The following is a 13,719-nucleotide window of genomic DNA, read 5'->3' as shown; positions in this document are numbered from 1 at the left end:
ACTAGGAATAATTTAATGTATTCTCGAAGTCTTATTGGTCCAAATATATTACACATCGTAAACCGGTTTTATGGCTAGAATAGCTATTTATATGATTGATTTTGAATATTAAATTAGACTTGCATTTTAGAGAATAAAGATATAGTTAGAAGATTCTGAAAGTGCATTTTTCAGTCATTGTTACTTATCTAGGGTAATCTAAATTAGTTCAGATTAGGCAAGTTTAGTTGAGTAACACGTAGATAGTATGATTAAACTTGAATCCACGCCCGTAATGTAGCATTTTAATGACTTCATCCTCCTAATTATCTTACTACATTTATAGCAGCCTGAAAACTTTTGGGCTAATATCTTTCCTATAAACGACGCTGTACATCACGCGTTGTGTGATTTATCTCATAAGCAAATACAATTACTTATCAATTATATTTTTTCAATATTGGTGTGTCACAAAACAACTTTCGTGAACGTACCTAAACTAGTCTATCTACTCTTAAGGTTCCCGACTAACTCCGGAGATCCTCAGTAAAGGAAAACTAACTTATTCCTATACCATAGACAACGAGTCCAACGATAGGTTTAGGTTATTAAATATTTTATTACCAGCTATTGCAACTTAGTACCAGTGTACTCTAGCGTAGCCTTCGTGGAACTCAGATTAAAAAGTAATGATCAAGCTTATATACAGTTTCATATATCACACAAATAAGATCGGTACTAATCTTTCACATTAAATTATAGAATGTGCAATACAGATCCATACAGGCTTACTATAGATTCGACTAGCTCGAGTGTTACTTATCACTTGTCACAAATTAATATTATTAATTAGCACCTTATTAACTAACATAATAATCTTTACAGCTTGACATTTTAATTGCTAACACCATATCCACGCTGTATATTACTAGGATAATTAATAACAAAACTCAATTAACAACTAGGTTGTTGCCGAGATCGGCAACCTCCATAATAATATTGTTACACATTTTAGATCAAAATATTATTCATTTCGGAGCGAGCTCCGTCACATGGTGATATTAATCTTTCTTCTATTTCAGGATTCGCTAAGTTTCTAGAGTTAAAGTTTATAATAAATTGCTAACAATCTTATGTTTGACCTATATTTATGGTGTCAATATATTTATACATACAGTGTATGATTGCAAGTAGTCCATACGAAATATTGAATATGTCACAAGGCAAATAATTAAATCTGTACAAGTTATCATACCCAGTAAGATTATAATAGCTTCATAATTATTAGTTAACCGGTTATATACTGCAGGAATCATTCATAAAATAGAAAGCAATGGCCAGCGATCAAAATTTATGTAAAGAGGTTAAGTTATTTATAGTTAATGATATCCACAGAATCAGCCTAACATTGCAACAGACAGCAATTTGATTCTAACAAAGTATTAGAACACTTTCAAATGGAGCATATGATGAGAAGCAGTGCCAAGCAAGATGCACATTTTCCTTCTTTAAACTTTTCAACTTTATTTTGGATTAACAAAAGTTTTTAACCTGAATGCATTTCCAGGCGATTTTCGCCAAAGGTATGCGATAGAAACTCAAATTTCTGTAAATTACCAGACTCAGGATAGATATTGCAAATTTTACTAGCCTTGTGTATCTCTCTATAAAATATCAAGTGTATATGTTGTCAGGCGTTTCTAAGCAACTTTGTAAAGCTAACATTAAGGCCATAAACTACTAAAATCTAGAAATTTACTAGATCCCGGTTCTAGTCTATGGTTTAAGCTTATGAAGTAAATCGACTACATGATTTGGTAAGCCTATTTTTATTGTCAACTATGAACGGATCTACGGTGCAATGGAAATCTTTGTCACTTATAACACCAAACAACAATTGAAACTATGGTAATACCAATGCCCCGAAAAGTATCTAATTGAAGAAAAAATGATGTTTCCATTATACCTATTTATTATGTAATCTGTCCTGATTAATAATATTCTTGTAGCGAATGCTGTAATATTTGTAATTAGTAAAAGATCGAGCTGCAATATTTAGTGACAATAAATAATACTACCGATATCTTTTAGTTTGATATATTTTGTCAATTACACACGTCCGGTAAGGTAATCAATCAAGTCTTACTTAATTTAAAGGTTCGAAATAAAGGATATAGTGATAAATATTTAGCCTTTCTAGAGTGATGTAGTCTAACTAGTTGAAAGTTGCTTCTAAACCAAATAATTAGATCAATCTAATAAAGTAAAGATTTTCCGTCACTTACGTTTCTTCAATACATTTTTCAAGTTTTCCACATTAAAATCTTAAATTTGTTACATTGGAAGATGCAGGTTACTGGAAGCGGCGGATGACTTGTGCACTTACAATAAAATTAAGTCTTAGATCAAAGCTACCTTGCAAAAGATATCAGCAGGTGAGCAATTAATTTTATATTAGAGTAAGATAATCCAAATGTTTTCATGTCATGATATGCTGCACCATGAGGATTTCTACTATTAAAATTTGCAAACAACAATTTTGAGCTAAATGGGTATAGGTTATCTTAGATACCAAATTCTTAATGGCGTCCAGTAATTGTATCTTAAATGTTTGCGATATTTTACAAATATAACCTGGTTAACATAAGATATCATTAGTAATTTTTAATTTATTCCAGTAATAGCACCTTGATTGCTTGCGATGTCTTATAAATATATGCTAGTTAACCTGAGCCGCAGTTACAGCAAAGTTAGCTAGAACATCTGCTAATGGAACTAATAAACTATTAGGAACTAAGATACTGCTAAATTCATATCTGCTGAGGTCTCTAATGTTTGCATGTACCTATTTTTAGCACCGCAGGATTTGATGTTGCAGTACACAGATGGCTTACTGTATTATTTATTTCTATAATGTACAATTTATGTTTGGATAGAATAAAATTGGCTAATGTACCAGCCCGAAGGGCCTTTGTTTCAAGCGATACCTTACAATTGAAGAACTTGCAGTATTATCTCCATTTTCATATCTAATTTTGTAGAGTATTACGACTTACTAATCACAAAGTAATGGCAGGAACAAGTAATGAGGTCCATTTAATCAACTTTGATCCCCAGAATTTGACTAATACTAGGAGCATTCCATTTCGAACAATTCAATTTCTTACCCATCAGCAATGCATGGAAATATATGCCGAGGTAAAATTTGTGGTAAAAAATTAGTTACTACTTGTATGAAAGCTCAGCTACCAGTATTTATAAAATTAATTCAGGCACTTTGTGGTTGAATAAATCTGATCAGTCATCAAAGTAATTATCTGAAATTTTTGCTTTTTAGTACTGCATTGTAACTGGGGATATTGATATGTCCAATTTAGTTCAGTCCTTATTGGATACTTTACTCTTATCTTATCACCCACAAATGATTATATCTATTATTGGTGGCAATAATAATCAGGAAACACTAATCCAACATGAATCAATTTGCAAAACTATCAAAGCAATTAATAGCAAATTACGCTTATTAATAATTACAAATGGCTATCATAGTGGCCTTACTCGTTCAGTTGCTGAAGGATTTTCAACTGCAGAACCAAATCAAAATAATGTTACTTTAATTGGTATCAATTCCTTGCAAGCTATACAATCTAGCGATGAGTTAGCTTACAATAAGGTAATGATTAATATTTAAAATTTCTAATTAGCCAAATTTTGTTTTCTAATACTACAATAATACAATGAGGTCCATGCAATTGTTTGTAGCATCATTTACATTTTATTTATTATTAGGCTTAGATTTCGCGTTCTTCAGATATAAATTATTATCCCCCTTCTTCTCTAGTGATAACAACTACATTTTACTCCACGTTTAGATTAATACACTTATACTCTTTACATAGTATCAACTACAATCATGATGAAAAATTTATCCTCTGCTAGCATAATTTTGCCGAATATGTATTCATACGATCTAGATAATGGCTTTATTTCTGTCTAGCAAATTAAGATGCGACAAAAAATTGAATTCTTTGCTATAATTATCGCCAACAGCAATGCTCAGATCAAGTATATTCAGAATATCATATCCATGACGACATCCTTGGAAATCATTACCTTGATCCCTGCCATGATTGCTTCATCCTATTTGAAGACGGTGATGTTCTGCAACTAAGAATCCAGTTACAACAAGCTCTGCAAAACTCTTTCCATCATATACCAGTATCAAGCACTCCTTTAAAATCTCAGAAGATCCAATGCCATGGTTAACTAGAACTTTCTTATCTTAATTTCCACTTCAGCATTCAATGCTTTCTGTATTTTTCATTCTATATTTAAAGTTAATTAATGGTATTAAACACATCTAGTTTTTCTATTTCACTTCAATTAATGCAATATGCATTTCGCATTTAGACACAATTTCAGTGGTTAGCTTACTGATTGGAGGTAATATGCTGGATCTGAAATTATCCCTAGATACAATACTTCGTGAAGATTTCTTATTTATTGTTTGTGGGAGTGGTGGAGCGGCTGACTTACTTTACGAACTCGTGAGCTTTAAAGAAGCTCTGTAAGTCGCTGTAGAATTAATCCTGAGAGTCTTATGTATTATATATATGTGTCAATGTAAGATAAATACTGGATAGATGGCAAGCGATTGCAGCGAAGAATCTAGAGCATGATTAAATTTTATTCATCGTATCTAGTACTAGGGAAAACATAGAAAATGCAGTACTCCGCTACTTTTCGTTCACTGTTCAATCCGATATGGATCATATAACTGCTTATCAGACATATTTAATTGATGCTATTGATCGTAAGGATTTGGTAAGTATTTGTTTCATACTGCTACATTCGGTTTTATATCTTCAACTAACTCATATAACAATCTCCAAATTCTTTTCCGATATAAATTAGATTCATGTTATTCGCATAACTAAAATTCGAGATTTTTCAGACGATATATACCAAGTATTGCTTTGTAGTAAGTTATTGCCGATATGATTCTATAATTTATACTAATCTCCAGAATTTTTAGTTACCATTAAATAACGATTCATAACTCTCATGGTATATCAAATATGAGACCTATATAGCTATTTACTTATAAATTTAAACGGAACGCCAATCCGGTAATGCTAAAGAATGAATGTAGAAATACGTGCTTTTAGGGATGACTACCACATTAGTTATAATGACGCCTTATTTTAACAGCGATATTGAATTTACATTATAAGATTATAAAACTCAAACACAAAGATATAAAATGCAATTCCTGTGGGGCAAAATTGATGAAGTAACATTGAGCTTGGACATTTGCAATATGGTATTTTATTCATATATGACTTTATTTAATAAATTTAGAAGTTATATTACAGACATAAAATAATCTAGTATATTAGATCAGCAACTGATCAGTAACTAATTTGTTTTAAAGGTTAGTAATACCGACTTACCAAAATTCTCAATCCACTATTTGATTCGATGTGCTTACATGAAAGGCCTAGCAACAGTAATTTATGCCCTCGTCCGCACTGGAAAACTATCTTACCGTGATGCATTAGAAGGAGCAATATTGTCCGTTTTATTTGATGGTGCAAAGCAGACGCTACAAGTTGTTGATTTCTTATTGGAGAAGGGTACTTTCAAAATTTATCATTTTGTAACTGTCAACAAACTAAAGGATCTCTATTGGGTAAGCTATTCTTCGTGACTGGTTAAAAATTCATACTTGATTCTAATGCTGAAAGAACCTGAAATGGGTTAGAAACTATTTTGTAATATTTCATACTTATGAATCAAGTTCATAAGGTGCTATGGTACAGAGTTTGATCTACCATAGACTATATATGACGTCAAAATTACATTTTAACCAGTATCAGAAAATAAGGGCTGCATTTATCCAAGACGTAATCAATCTATGCAATTATTTTCTTGCGCGTATATTTCTCGGCGATCTCTATCTATTCATTCAATCAATATGAAAAATTAGAATCATACGAATATTATTGAAATAATAGGGATAAAGGTAAAAAAACATCAGTACATACCATTTCGTTTTAAGAAAATGATGCATACCTTCCATTTTTTTTATACCTATTATAATGCAAACAATCAGGAAATTCATTTATCGGATATTGGGCAGAAAATCTCAACAATTATGGGCTTTGGCTATATAAATCCGTATCATCTTAATGAAACTGAGGAGACAAGGAAGCAAAAAAATTCATGTTGCTGTCGTAAATTCGCTAGTAGAAACTCTAACGAATATGAAAATTGGACTAGTCAATCGATTTTTGCTATCCGTGAGCTATTTCTGTGGTCATTATGGACATCTCATCTGGAATTAAGTTACCATTTTTGGAAACAGCTAGCTCATCCTATTATAGCAGGCTTGGTAGCATATAAAATACTAAGTTATAGGGTAGAGGTAGAAAAGCACGCGGTGATGAAACAAAAATGTGGAAAATATGCCAGGTTAGTAAATCTATTTCAATAAACCTTGCTACACTTTCATTGCTGGTAAATTTTTTTCAACATTCACTAGCGCTCATATGCATATAATCTATATATATACATATGGTAAAAGCGATTATTTTGTAATAATATCACGGCCAAACGGAGAGTGGGAGAAGGAATTATGCATAACTCCGGAATCGGCATACAGTGTAGATGGTCCTTAGCAACTTTAAAACTGCGAAAGAACTTAAATATAAATAATCTTAATCTCTAAACTACTAAAATCTATAGCGAAGCACTGTCTCCTATCGCTGCCATATTGTTTGTGCATGCTCAGCTGTGTTTTACTTGACATTACTTAAATTTGGTACAATTTAGTATATGGTCTACATATAGAAATTTCTATATTCGGTTAGTGATATGCGGGTTTGTGCAAAAAAACCGACTACGCCGGGTTAAGACTGGCTAGTATAGTATAAAGAAGCTTCTTAGATCGAAGTAGTTTGATATTACTTAGTCTATACTGTTTTAAGAGCTTAAATCTAGAGGCATTTATTGGTAATTTAGGAGAATAAACACGCCTTTCCTTTTTTGCACCTCCATAGATGGTATAAGTCTGCAGCCTTTGAGATGATCCAAGATTTGTCGCAGGAAGATCACTTGGCTTGCAGTTATCATTTACTAAAAGATTCACCTGAGTGGGGGCAAATGTCGTGCTTTTCTATTATTATGCTTTTACCTCATTTCGACGACTTTATTGGCTTAGATTCTTATATTCGGGCCCTAAAATCAGTTTGGAATGGTGTTTTAGGAGAGGAACTGAAAGTACGACAGGTACAACGACCACAGTTAATATTACCAACAATGCATAGTAATTATCATATATTCTTTGGCAGATTGTAATCCAAAGTATATGGAATTCAGACAACTTCAACGAGTATTTAGATACAACCATTTAAAGAGTGATATCTATTATAGATCTGTAGATATTATCGCTGTGTAATTATAAATTTCTGATTAAAATATACCGATACCTGCTAATTTAGCTTTGTTCACTCTAGCTCTTATAATGACTTTGTAAGCAGTTAAAGCTAAAAGAATTTCACGTTTTACGAGTAAAAGTACTAATTTAATACATAGACACAATGTCATACTTTAGATGGAAATTTGGTAGCTATATTTTTATTATATATATATAACATATATATATATATATATATATATATATAATTACTGGTAAATGATTTATGCATGTTAAAGTGACCCTATGCTCACTTATTTTCATAGTAGCGAACTGTAAGTTATTGGAAACTAGATCGAGAAACTTTACTGTAGCATGCAAAGCTATAATATTTGTGGCCATTATGTTTCTACAGATATTTATGTCGACCATGTCTCCTTTGGCCAGCTTATGGAGAAATTCCTCAAGTCTTAAAAATTCTAACCACCCATCGAATCGAGATGCAGAAGAGGCAACTATGTCACGCAAACGAGGAAAACATCATAAGCATATCCTTAGCAGCAAGAAACAGCTTGAAAAATATTATGTGACTCCACGTCTTAAATATTTCATTCATGCGGTAAATTTTAATTTTTCTATTGAGTTACAGAATATTCTATGCGTACTTTTGCTAAACTACGAAAGATGTTCTATTCATATTAGACCTTTTACCTGGCCTTCTTAGTTTCATACGCCATTTTTATCACAATATCATTTCGGGATCTACCAACGCTAGCAGAACAAGTAATAATTGCATGGGTATTTTCTATGACCATAGAAGAAATTATACAGGTATTTAGAAGTGTGCCTCTTAATAATAGCAAAAATTTAATTGGATCATCCTTTTAACTAGCACTATATAATCATGGTTCATTCGGTAACATTGTACCTCGTATATCTGCATACGAATGGCCGTTGTATTCAACTTCGTTTCATTTATAATACGAATTGATTAATACGTAAAAAAGTATCATGTATATATCAACCTGTAATATAATATGCAGTCGCTAACAACTAAATTAACATTGGTGTCTTATCTTTACAATTGTACATCGTTAACTACCCAGATAACTCGATGGCATGGTCGATATTTTATGGAGAAATTCTTTTTTTGGATAACTAATTTCTGGAATATTATGAATACCAGTGCTATTTGCATATTTTATCTTGCTTTAGTCTTTCGTATGATTGAATTCACGATTGAAGTGGGAAGAATCTTGTATGCTGTCGATTTTATAATATTTTGTCTTAGGTAATGTAACTCAATCCTCTGGCTGTGCTGTACTGATAGATATCTTTATATCATATAATATAATATATTACCGTATTGCCGTACAATTATTTCTATATTATCAAATTTATTTTTATATTTCTATAATCAGATGTCTCCAATTCATTTCGCCATCAATCAATCATGGGCCAAAACTTATTATGATTCGAAAATTGGTATTCTATACAATAATTTTTCGGCACTAAATCTATCAGATGAAGGTGTCTCAACCATATCAGGAATTGACTGCAGAATTATCTTCATAATATATATGCTATATATATATAGTGTGGCGATTTGATGTCGTTCTTGGTCCTACTCTTAGTATTTCTGATCGCTTTCGGTGTTGCTACACAAGCTATCCTATACCCAAATCAACTATCTATCCGTAAAGCCATGACTAATATCTTAGTCGTACCTTATCTTCGGGTATTTGGGGAGACTTTGGTCGATGAAAGTGGTATGGCACAGTAACTACAGCTTAAAATGAGTCATCATAATAATACTTGCTAAATATTATGATAGTAGCAAACCTTAGATTTCAGTTTTGAATCAGTATTTGGATACAAATTGCTGCAGTAGTAACATTTGCAATTAGTTTCCTATCTCTGTTTCGAGCTTTAATATGACGTTTCTATTAATTTTTCATAAACAGAGAAAATTATCGTGTGTCCACTCGAACTTAATAATACTGCAGTAGTATCCGTTTCTCATGGCTATTCTCATTATAATTGTATCTCGGTGGAAGTTATTACTAATATTTTACTAGTAATTTATCTTCTTATAGCCGTAGTTTTACTCTTTAACCTATTAATTGCTATTCTCAAGTAAGTTGAAATTGAATTGTTCCTTGGATAAACTTTACTTTGGCTTTTTACTCTAATATCTATTTTCTTTGATATTTTCTTCGTCTTAATGATAGCAAAAGTTACGATCAGCTAGAATCTGAAACAAAAGCCATCTGGGCAAAACAATTCTCTGAACTAGTTCATGACTTTATTTTTCGATCTGCCCTTGCTCCTCCAATGAATCTGATACGATTGGTTCTTTTTATTTGCCGATCATTTTATAATGGTCAAATATATTATCCATGGTATAAGAACGATTCTGAAAAGTATACAGACTACCTAAGTATGTTTGAAATTGAATGATTGCACAGATATGATATCCTAAAATCATTTTAATCAATTTCCATTTTCTTTTTTTTATCGTAGAATATCATGCTCAATATTATGATGGTATCCAGTGGGAAGCTGAAGAAGCTTACAAAACTGTTAAAATCCATTATTTTAATAAAGAGGTGTAATGTAATCCAACTCCGAAGAATGAGCTAAACTGAATTAATTATTAGTATTCATTTCTCGTAATCATCTTGATTTGATATCCTACAAGTAAAGTAAGATAAGCATACTATACAATGTCTATTCTAGCTAGAAACACCTTGTCCTGATATTTATATGATAATTGCCGTAAGTTAGTAATGTTTAAAATTTTAAGAATTTCTATAAATCATAGATAATTATCTACAAATTTCTGAAGTTCTAGAGTTTCTACACAATCTTTAAGCGTTGCATTATGTGAATGTAATAAAATTATATTTTACGTCTTCATATATCTACTTTGCATATACAGTATATATTAAAATTACGAACTTTGCAATTCTGAATCATCTAAAAACAGTTGACTTATACGGCGATAATAGGCATAAAATTGATCTTCGTTATCCTAAGAAACAAAATACAGGGCTCTGTTAATGAAAACGCCATGAATTAGTGCTTTCGTTGCGTTAGTTAGTAATTATGATTTGACATTGCGAAGATCCGTATTAGGTACTCAACAGTATACCCAAGCGATTATCTACTTTCAAGTGTAAATAGACCAGTAATTGACGTTAACATTAAATTAAATATCATAATTACAATGAAAAACTTACTCGGCATCGCTTAACATAAGAGACTAGCTATGACGTTTATTAGAGGGCTACTCCGAGATCAATGATAATTTAACTGTAGTTACGGTAACATAAAAAGAAAAATTGTCAAAGTGACCACTTCTGCAGTATCGCATAACTACCATACTTCGATTTGTATAATCAGCAGCTTCAATCCTGTAATTCTGCCCATTATATATAAGTACACAAATCCTATCATGGAAGAATTCATTAATAGTAGTAAATTTATTCTCCGGTTTAATTAAAGTGGTCATTATACAAAATAAACTGCAGGGAAGATTAGATATTGTCCTGATGTTGTCCCTCCATATTCAAATAATAATATTTAGATGTTTTAGATTCCATTAATCATCATAATTATTCTAAACCATAAGCAGCCAGTCGTTGAGTAGATACTTTTGCAGTGACTTTTCTATTATTGCCTCTCTTTTTACTCGTATCTTTAACACCTTTACTGCCTTTTTTCATAAATTCTTTCATAATAGCTTTCTTGCTTTGCTTAAACTTTTTATGAAGCTTTCGTTGGCTTTTATTTAAAGTAGCACTTTCAATATCTTCAATCAGTCTAGTTGCAAGTTGTTTAATAACAAAGGTTCAAACGGTCTATCAGAAAATAGTGTGGTATATATACATGTTCCGAATACTTAAATGCTAGTGTCTTACTTTTCATCATTCATAGATGTTAACATTCGCGCTTTCTTTAACATTACACTCTTCGTCAGTTTGCGCTTTGATCTTTTGCTGCCTTCCTCTTTTCTGTTATAACATTGATATTATAAAAGAATATTTTAATACGCCATAAATTTATTTAACGTAAGTTCCAGCTGAAAAGTGTCAAGTCGACATTGATAACAAACCCGTATTGAACTACTTTCTTCAAAGAGGACCAGCTATTTAATTCTTTATCTTCTGATAAGAGAATCTATATATAAATATAAATTGAACAATCTTCTAATTCTAGCATAATATACTGCTAATTAATAAAATCAATATCTGATTGTAACTAAAGAAATTCCACTTTAATACCTCGGCTGCAGAGAGTCCAAAATCCTCGCGTGGTACTTGACGATATTTAAATCTACAGGGTATATCACCTATTAGATCTTCGTAATTTAATTTGTAATATTCATCGATATCTTGTTTTACGGCTTTTGTTTCTAAAACAAATTAGAACGCTACTCGTTAACATAACCCGTATTATCACTGCAAACATAGTCTTGAAATAAATAGGTGCTACTCTATCTAATCAAGTTACAATTACCCCTAGAAACATCGCTACCCTTGTGTTTTGATGATTTTGATACCGGCTTTTTCGGCTCAAAGTCAGCATCCATCTCATCATGCAAAGGAACGAGTACAGCAACAATTACTTGTCTGAAATTGATCGGATAGTGGTAACAATATAAACGAAGATAAACTTATCTAAATTATATAAATACATTAAATTCAGAGTCTTCACAATAAGGTCCTTCATCTTCCTTAGCGTCTACAAATAGTAGAGAAAAGATAATGTACAGTTATTTCATTAAAACAATCATCCACATAATTATTACTTAACAAAGACATAACACAACACATGCACTGCAATTGCCAACCATTGCGGTATATTCCATATTCATCCCACTCTATAAAAAAAATTAAAGTATTTCCTTTACCAGATATGCAGCGGAGGCTTTTATCTGTGTTACAGCTAAATGACATCATATTATTACAATACCATGTTGGTCTATGTCACTATCGCTAAAAATCGGCTTCGTTTCGTCAACATCCGCTTCATCATAGTTTTCGAAAACTTTCTACAAAGTTAGAATTACCAAGCCTTATCGATTATGACTGTAAAAACTTATGTAGGGTAGTAATCATTAGTCATTGCTACACTAAACCTGCATTGCTTCATCATATTTCGATGGATCGAATTCGTGATCTAGGTCAAATTCTTTAAAACCCAAAGTTTCATTTCCGGTAATTTCTGATTAGGATAAAATAATTGTAAGCTTGATGTACCCACTGTTTGTTTTCGAATTAGGTTAGAAAATTAACCTTTTAATTTTTTAATTTTATCAGCAATCTCTTGCTTTTTTAAATTCTTTAAACGTTTCAGATCTTGAATTTTACGATCTTTTTCCTATTTTAATTCAATATTAACGTAGAATAAGAGTGTTATGGCAACGTTATCACTACCATCTTCGTACAATTACTGTGTTAACCTCAGCCTTCCTTTCAAGTCTGACTTTTCTCTTTTCAATTCTGCTGCTGTCTTTTCGCCTTACAGACCCTGCAACGGTTCTTGGATAGCTCATGATCTAGTAAGCATAATGAAACCTTGTTAAGAAATTATATATTTATTTGATTATTATTGTTAAACAACCAAAATTTTCTTCTGATCCTAAAAAGTTTACTAGTTCAGAATCCGGCTCTTCAAATCTGAAATTATACTTTCTTTCAAAATCTTCTTGCTTTTCGATAGCTTCCTCGTCCTTAACCAGTTACAACATAATTCAATTAATACTCATGCAACCTCCATAATTAAAAAAGAAAGTCCTTCTTTTATCACTCAATAAGAATTCATAAGTATAGAAGCTTTTACCTCCTCATCACAGCTAGAATTAACTAATTCATCGTAAGTTGGTAAAACACCAGAGTCTTTTTCTATATAGCCTTTATTTAATATAAAATCTCTTAAGAATTTTTCATTCTGATCAAGATCTGGATCTGTCCAATATCTTCTGAGAGACTCCTATATTACAATGGAATACCATAAAGTTCATCACTAAAGTACAATTCTTTATTGTGCGTTGATTCAAAGAGTGGTAAACTAGCCACTATAATATTATTAGGCCATGTCGACATACCATTTCGCTCATTTCTCTATTCTTTTTATTCATTTCATGTCCCTTTAACCATTGTACATACGCATTCTCTTCTTCTTTCTAAAACAATTATTTTGGGTGATACCAATTAAATAAATTATAACATCCATGCGCGTACAAATTTCATGTCATTATAATTATAATAGATGCTATATTTCATAGTATTTTAATAAGCGTTACCAATTCTTGACTA

General features: G+C 31.6%; 2 protein-coding genes across 2 annotated transcripts; one reads left to right on the top strand and one right to left on the bottom strand.

Annotated features, from left to right (window-relative positions):
- Positions 1-3,048: 3,048 nt before the first annotated feature.
- TRIADDRAFT_58796 (uncharacterized protein) lies at positions 3,049-10,183 on the top strand (the record flags this gene model as incomplete). Its single annotated transcript, XM_002115014.1, has 17 exons — positions 3,049-3,177; positions 3,317-3,652; positions 4,030-4,240; positions 4,390-4,546; positions 4,683-4,803; positions 4,894-4,960; positions 5,214-5,302; positions 5,414-5,671; positions 6,095-6,453; positions 7,041-7,269; positions 7,812-8,015; positions 8,099-8,227; positions 8,994-9,165; positions 9,493-9,532; positions 9,628-9,836; positions 9,920-10,005; positions 10,136-10,183. 17 exons carry the CDS (start codon positions 3,049-3,051, stop codon positions 10,181-10,183), a joined length of 2,844 nt encoding a protein of 947 aa, XP_002115050.1.
- Positions 10,184-11,613: 1,430 nt separating this feature from the next.
- On the bottom strand, positions 11,614-13,387 carry TRIADDRAFT_28670 (uncharacterized protein; the record flags this gene model as incomplete). Its single annotated transcript, XM_002114822.1, has 10 exons — positions 11,614-11,813; positions 11,836-11,892; positions 11,918-11,990; positions 12,096-12,142; positions 12,374-12,452; positions 12,540-12,625; positions 12,697-12,781; positions 12,864-12,959; positions 13,056-13,133; positions 13,244-13,387. Coding segments are annotated over 10 exons (945 nt in total), but the record flags the coding sequence as incomplete, so codon positions are not given.
- Positions 13,388-13,719: the final 332 nt, after the last annotated feature.

Source organism: Trichoplax adhaerens, genomic scaffold, assembly GCF_000150275.1.
Source record: "Trichoplax adhaerens TRIADscaffold_9 genomic scaffold, whole genome shotgun sequence".
In the NCBI taxonomy this organism is placed as follows: Eukaryota; Metazoa; Placozoa; class Uniplacotomia; order Trichoplacea; family Trichoplacidae; genus Trichoplax; species Trichoplax adhaerens.
The sequence above is the reverse complement of the archived record's forward strand: the minus strand, read 5'-3'. Positions and strand labels throughout refer to the sequence as shown.